Raw genomic sequence first — 8,167 nt, 5'->3', positions numbered from 1 at the left:
TTTTTTTTTTTTTTAGTTAAGGGTCTTTGGAGTCCTGCCTTTTTTTGGAAAAATGTTATTTTTCTTAAAAATGAAGACATAACCAAATTAATTTCCTTGGATTTCTTACTGTAAAAATTCATATTGAAAATAAATTTAGAGACATATCCAGCTGTTTCCTTCAACCAGGCACTGTGTCATGTTTGCAATTGGCAGAAGATGGAGAAGTGGATTCCTTAAGAAGCCACATGAACATGTATATCACAGGTTGTCAAAGTAAGGACACACCCTACTATATTTAAAGAGTGAGCCTGAATTTTCATTTCCCAGTATTTATAGTAGGATAGTTTAGGTAGCAAACAACTTCCAAATTCAGTGGCATAAAATCAAAAAGGTTTACTTTCATCTGAATTGGAGTGGGAGACAGGGTGTAGGGATCTCACTCTGTCACTCAGGGACCCAGGATCCTTCTGTCTTGGAGCTCCACCAACTTCTAAGGCCTGAGAGGTATTTGCTGTGTCCTCTGCTTCTGACTGGTAGTGAAGGAAAGAGAGGCTGCCTGGAAAAGACACTCACATGCTCTGAACTACCTCAGCGGGAGGTAACACATCACATCTATTCAAATTGCATGGGCAAGACCAAGTGATATGGTCCCATCTAGTTTCAAGGAGGAGTCCTGGTGTGGCACTATGGGTTAATACACTGGACTGCAAGGTCGCTTTGATGGCACTTAACAACAACAAGTTTTAAGGAGGCTGATAAATAGATTCTGTATGTCCAGCAAGAAGGTTGGCAAGCTTCTGTCCAAGTATAATATAAATGCTTGCAAGTATTGAAAGAAGGCTGTTTTCACTTACTTAAGAGTTATGTAGGAATTCAGTCAGTGCTTATATGTAGGACAGCTGTTCCGAGCAGCCTCTCACTCAGCGGTGGCCACTGTCATCTAGGGGAAATGATGGAGGCTTGGCCAGGGGCCAAGTCAAGACCCAAGTCATTTCAGTTATCCTGATAGTTTAACTGGTCCCCAGAACTCCAGTTCTCTGAGACTATATGAGAACATCTTTAAAATTAGCAGTTGTTGTTATGTGTCGTGGAGTTGGTTCCGACTCAAAGCGGCCCTGTACAGGGTTTCTGAGGCTGTAAATCTTTATGGGAGTAGAAAGCCTCATCTTTCTCCTGTGGAACAGCTGATAGTTTCAAACTGCTGACCATGCGGTTCGCAGCCCGATTCGTAACCACTACGCTACCAGAGCTCCTTTGAACAGTACTATAGGAGTAGCATCTTCAAAGTACAGCTGTCAGCCCATTGCATGAGCATTGTTTTCTTTCCTCATTGAGCTCTTTGATGTCTCCGATAAGGTCTGTCAAGGCACCACATAAATGTTCCTGGGGGCTGCTTCTTACTGTCGTTGTTGTTATCTTTGTGATGTCTGTTGTTAACATTCATTTTCTTCTCTAACACTGCTCCATGGTAGGTGGGTGAATAAGAACAGGCCTATTACACCAGAAAGCAGTATTGCCCTCAAAGACTTGTCACGTACTCAGAAATTCCCTTTCTGTCTCTTGAATACATTAAACAATAGAAAGTCTCCAAGAGGGCATCTCTGCCTGGATGGATGTTCATCTGAGCTGAGATGCTGTGGAGGCTTCCAAGTGGTGAGCTGAGATACATGTTTTTTTTCCTAGGTCATATCAGGGCTAGTTTCAATAGAAATGGTTAGACAAACTATCCAGATATTCTATGCCTAACTTTTAGGTATTCATATAAAAAATATCTGGGGCAGGGGAAGTGTTTCTTTGTGAGCAACTAAAACAAAGATGTGATGAAGGCTGCTTAATGGGATGATGAATCTGTAATGGTTCCCGAGTCTGGTCCCCATTAAGAGATCTCATTTTAGGGAGAATTACATAGCGTATTTGCAACAGTTTTTACACTAAGCAACTACCCCAAAATTTAGTGGCTTAAAACAACAAATGGAATCTCTCTTATGATTCTGTGGGTGGTCTGGACTGTTCTGCTGGTCTATGCTGGCTTGGCTGGAGCTGCATGATCTAGGATGGCCTCATTTACAATGATGGAACCTCGGCTGGGATATTGAGTTGGCTAGGGCTCCTCTGCACATACTTCCTCACCCTCCAGAAGGCTAGTCCAGGCTTTTCACACTGTGGAGCAAGAATCCCCACTAGCAAATAATCCAAATACACAAGTACTTCTCAAGTCTCAGCTTGTATCAGGTTTGTTATTGTCTCATTGGTCAAAGCAAGTCATGAAGGGTGACAGCCTGAGATCAGTATAAAAGGGGAGTAAAGATGGGGATAGGGATATGGGAAGAGGAATTACAGAAGTCATTGTTCAGACACTCTAGTATTAGTATTAGTCTTAATACCTTAGTGTTAGTATTTAGTAATTTCGTTCCAAGAAACAAAATCAAGAAATTACTTCATGCAATGATTCCAATATGTGCCTTATCTGAATTTACAGCTTAATGTTAAAATCTCAAATTTCCCTAAATACACTCTCTACATTGCTGTTTTATGGAGGAAAGCCTGAAGAAGATTTCTAGGTAGTTGAGACGCCATTGCTCTTGAGGAGCCAAGTAGGACATCACTTGACATTGAATTATTTCTTATGCTTGTACCCACCTCACAGGTGATATGAACTCTACTTAAATGTGATTTAATAGGCTTTTCTGACTTATTCACTTCCCCCTTTTTACAAGTCTAAAACTATACTCTTAACTTGTGACTCGTTTTTGGTTGTTGTTCCCTTTAAAAAATCTGACCTCAGTGGAGTGTGCAGGTTGTGGTTGAGTGTATGCATGTATGTGTAGAGCCCATGGCAGTTGGATGCTCCCACTGACAAAGGTGTGGTTGGGAGATTGCTTCAGCTACATCTACATCTCCCAGGTTCTTGGGAAGATGACTGGCTGGGCCTAGGACTGTGCAGGTCTCTGAGAGAAGAGCAAACACTCCTAGCCCAGTGGCTTTTTGCTCTGGAAGCCTGGAAGCGTCTTGTCTCTGCAGTTCTACTTCATTGATGTCTAGAAAAAAGTGCTAAAATGGTAAAGGAGGCTGAAGCTGAAGAAACAGGCCCAACTCTCACATAAGGCAATGGTTTCAAACATCTGCCTTGGCTGTGTTTTTGGAAAATCATTTCTTAAAAGAAAATCAGAGTTTGGAAAAGTTATTTAGGGGCAAGGGGAGAAGTGGATGGGGCTCCTGCGGAAGGGAGGTATGAGACACACTTTTCCCCCAGGCGTAGGGAATAGGATACAGCCATGAATCTCCTCCTGACTCTGCTTAATGGGCTGAAGAGATTCCAATGCTGTGTTTGCCTAAGGAGTGTTCTAAGTGAACACCACGTAAACAACTGGCTCCAAGGCTGGCAGGAGACCCACAGTTCAGGTAGAAACATGTGTGGACAGCATTCTTGCCGGGACTATGTAATAACAATCACACAACCTGTTATGAATGAGGGTACCCTTCCGTGTGAGGTACATGCCTATTGCTCCATGCTTGGCACCAGAAGAGGCCCCAGGGCTATAGGAGCATTTGGGTAGACCAGGATAAATGATTACACTGTGGAGAAGCTGCAGAAAGAGTAATGCTTTAGAGATCAAGGGCTTAGCATTATAGCTCAATCTTTTCTTTATGTTAACTGCATGACCTTAGACAAGTCACTTAACCATTCTCATTCTTTATAATGGACCAAACTTTCCCACACTTCTTAGCCTCCAAGTCCCATGAACCTGGTCTATTTTTCTGTTGCCCATAACAGTCATCAACTTCTCACATACTATATACTTTACATATTTATGATGTTTACTGATTATCATTTGTCTCTTTCTACATTTTAGTTAGTTCCTCCTGGCAAGAATCTTTGGAAGTATTATTTAATGATGTATCCCACGTAAATAAAATTATGCCTGGAATATAATAATAAACCAGTTACCACCGAGTCAATTCCAATTCATGCTGACCCTGTATGTATCAGTGTAGATTTGTGCTCTACAGGGTTTCAATAGTGGATTTTTCAGAAGCAAATCACCATGCTTTTCTTCTGAGACACTCTGGATACACTCAAACCATCTATCTTTCAGGTAGTAGGACTTCAATTAAGAGATATTGAGTGATGACTAAAAAAGAGTATTTCTTCCTTTAATTGTATGTATCAATTTTCTATTGCTGGGTAACAAATCATCCCAAAACATGGGTGCTTAAAACAATAGCAACTTATTAGTTCTGTGGTTCTGTGGCTCAGGATTTCAGGCTGGAATCCACTGTGCAGTAATTCTGCTCCTCTCAGCAGTTCTAAGTCACGTATCCAGCTGCACTCAGGTGTCCCTGTGCAGGGCTGGAAGGTCCAAGAAGGTTGGTGCCTGGTGACTCAATCCTTCAGTGGCTCCCCTTCTTTGTAATGTCTGTTAATGTGAAAATCTAGCCTGAGCTTCTGTCACAATGACAAGGATTCCCCAGAGCAAACATTTGAAACTTCCCGGCCTGTCAGTGCCTAGGCATACAAGCAACAGAGCACCATTTCCACTGCATTTAATTAGTCAGCCCAGATTCATTCTAAAGAAGGTGAACTAGATCCCATATGTTGATGGGCAGATGTGTTCACAGGGAGGAAAGGAACTGGTGGTGGTCATCTTTAGAAATGATTCACTATTATTCCATTATCCCATTCCTACAAATAGATTCATTCTCAGTAAGTATTTGTGGAGCATCTTCTCGGGGTCAAGTCTTGGCCTTGTACTCATCACTACAGTGTCTTAAGTGTCATATAAAATGCCTGCCCTAATGAAGCTGGTCCTTAAGATGAACCCTAGGGCTGTAAGCCTTTTGGCTGCAACTGGTGTCTGCCCATTTCCAACAATGAGATGCTGGAAATGGATACCTGGTGAGCTGCTTGATGGGGAAGACAGGGGACTGTTTGGGCAAGGCTGATGACTATCTCCCTGGATCCCTTCCAGATTCCATGGATGGTGAGGGTGACTGGAGTCTCTGGTCTGTCTGCAGTGTTACGTGTGGGAATGGTAACCAGAAAAGGACCCGGTCTTGTGGCTATGCATGCACTGCTACCGAATCGAGGACATGTGACCATCCAAACTGTCCAGGTGGGTATATGACGGGGAGTGACTCTAAGTTCCTGAAGACCTTTAGATTCTATCTAAAAATTCTAAAAATTTACTTTTTAAGTGATAGGCTAATAAAACTAGTAAGACCTCTGACCAGAGTGAGACAAGAGACAATCAATGAGCTGAATGAAAAAAAAAGATGAATTTCTGAGTCTGATGCACAATTGCAGTAGCCCTGACCTAGAAGATAAGGTCTTATGGTACTTGCTGAATTTAAAGGAGTGATCTGCTTAATTTGGGCCTTTGATGTACATTTTTTTGTGTTTTGAAGAGAACATTAAACTAGATAGTCAGAGTCTGACAAGGAAACTGGGATGAGAGGTTTGACAGCCATCTACAGAAAAACCACAGTTAATCATGCCTGTAATGTCTGAGAGTTACCCAAGGCTGCTAAAAGAACAAACTGGGACAATTTGGCTATTATTTATTATTTTATACTATGTTGTTAGTTGTTTTTGTGTGTTTTTTTTTAAAGTGAAAACTTGATAAGAGGTTACAATAGGGACAAAAATATTGTGATTGCTAATAGTAAGAGTTGTCAAACTATGGCCCATTGGCCATGGCCACTTTTGATATGACCCACACATTTTTAAAGGGTTGTTGGGGGTGGGAGGGAGAAGAAGAAGACAATGAATATGCAACCAAAACCATATGTTACCCATAAACCCTAAAATGTGTATTAGCTTGTCCTTTATATTTGCTGTGTAATACCAAGTAGAATACCAGCCTAAAATATCATTGGCTAGTCAAAGAAACCACATATTACAAATGGCTTCATTAGAAGGACATTTCAGAAAGAGAAAATTTGACCCTCTACCTCAGACTTCCTTTTTCTACTCCTAGACCCTTTATTTTCAAACCATAAGGCCCAAATTAGGAAATAAAAGAAAGTTAAAGAGCAAAGGGATTCCTGAGGAAAAGGAGGACAGGTCAGATTGGAGTGAACACATGTAGGTTAACAGAAATGGTATATGTACAAAGTGGTGATGAAATGTAAGTACTAGAAGTCTTGCCTCCATACCATCCATACAAAAGGATCTCAAAGAGTGGAGCAACTATCACGGTGCTTTTCCTGAACAAGATGAAGCTGATGTTACTATGCTGGGTGGTTGGGATTTCGATGGGAAGAAATCAGTCAACCAACCAATCAATAATAATAATATGAGGACAAGAAGAAGGAGGTAATGGGAAATATAAACAACAAAGAGGAGAAAGAGAAGAACATGAAAAAGTAAGAAATTTAAAAGTTAATAAAGGAAATCATAAAGAAGAAGAAGATTTGGAGTACTTCGTATCAAGCACATTTCTAAGGGTATTTTTCATTTACTCTTCCTGATGACCTTATGAAATGGGTATTATTATTACTGTGTCCATTTGACTTAAGATGTATCTTGAAGTATAATGTCTGTGATAGGAAAATATCCATAGGCCTACAAAGAAGACTAATCAATACCACTATTCTTCAAATTTACACACCAACCACTAAAGCCAATGATGATGAAATTGAAGAATTCTACCAACTTTTTCAGTCTGAAATTTATCAAACATGCAATCAAGATGTATTGATAATTACTGGTGATTAGCATGCAAAGGTTGGAAACAAAGTAGAAGGATCAATTATTTGAAATATGGCCTTGGTTGTAGAAACAATGCTAGAGATTGCATAATAGAATTTTGCAAGACCAAGGACTTATTCATTACAAATACCTTTTGTAAACAATATAAAAGATGGAGTCCTGGTAAGGTGCTGTGGGATATAAGCACTGGACTGCAAGGTCGGTTTGAACCACAGGTCAGCAATTCAAACTCACCAGCTGTTCCTTGGAAACCCTATTCAGGGTCGCTATGAGTTGGAACTGACTTGACTGCACTTAACAACAATAACATACACATGTACCTAACCAGACAGCATCTACAGAAATCAAATTTACTACATTTGTGGGAATGCTTCATATCATCAGTCAGAACAAGGCCAGGGGCAGACAATGGAATAGACCAATAATTACTCATATGCAAGTTCAGGCTGAAGCTGAAGAAAATTAATATAAGTCCATGAAAGCAAAAAATGTGACTTTGAATGTATCACACCTGAATTTATTATACACTAATGACCCAAAACCAAAACAATTGTGTACTGACATCAAGAAAGCAAAAAGTCATCAAGAAGACAAAAAAGAAGAAAATGACCAAAATGGATGTCTGAAGACACTCTGACACTTGCTCTCTAGGGTGGAGATACTAAAGCAAATGGAAGAAATGAGGAGTTAAAAGAACTGAACAGAAAATTTCAAAAGGCAGCTCAAGAATTCAACCAAGTATTATAAGGAAATGTGCAAAGACCTGGGAAGAACATGCTCAGCATTTTTCAAGCTGAAAAAACTGAAGAAAAAATTCAAGGCTCAAGTCGAAATATTGAAGGATTCTATGGGCAAAATATTGCATGAAACAGAAAACATCAAAAGAAGATGAAGGAATACAAAGAGTCACTGTTGTACCAAAAAGAAATGGTTGATGTTCAACCATTTCAAGAGGTAACATATGATCAAGAGCCAATAGTACTGAAGGAAGTAGTCAAAGGTACACTGAGAACATTTGCAAAGAAAAAGGCTCAGGGACTTGATGGGATAAAAATTGAACTGAGGCAGCACTGGAGGCATTAACTCATCTGAGTTAATTTGGGAGACAGCTACCTGGCTAACTGATTGGAAGAAATCCTTATCTGTGCCCATTCCAAAGAGAGGTGGCCCAAAGGAATGCGGAAATCATCAAACAATAGCATTAATATCACATGCAAGTAAAATTTTGCTAAAGATAATTCAAAAACGGCTACAACAGTTCATTGGCAGGAACGTCCAGAGATTCAAGTTGAATTCAGAAGATGATGTGCAATGAGGGATTTCACTGCTGATGTCAAATGGATGTCCGCTGGAAGTAGAGAATACCAGAGAATACCTGTGCTTTATTGATTATGCAAAGGCTTTCAAATGTGTGGACCATGATAAACCATGGATAATGTTGCTAAGAATGGGTATTCCAGAACACTTAATTAT

General features: G+C 40.1%; 1 protein-coding gene across 1 annotated transcript in view; it reads left to right on the top strand.

The window, feature by feature from the left end:
• ISM1 (isthmin 1, angiogenesis inhibitor) overlaps positions 1-8,167 on the top strand; it is a 118,567-nt gene that overhangs the window by 97,218 nt on the left and 13,182 nt on the right. The window contains exon 4 of the mRNA XM_006865622.1: positions 4,953-5,096. Coding sequence (XP_006865684.1) covers positions 4,953-5,096 — 144 coding nt within the window. The remainder of the gene's footprint in view (positions 1-4,952; positions 5,097-8,167) is intronic.

This window comes from Chrysochloris asiatica, unplaced genomic scaffold, assembly GCF_000296735.1.
Source record: "Chrysochloris asiatica unplaced genomic scaffold, ChrAsi1.0 scaffold00080, whole genome shotgun sequence".
NCBI lineage: Eukaryota > Metazoa > Chordata > Mammalia > Afrosoricida > Chrysochloridae > Chrysochloris > Chrysochloris asiatica.
The sequence above is the reverse complement of the archived record's forward strand: the minus strand, read 5'-3'. Positions and strand labels throughout refer to the sequence as shown.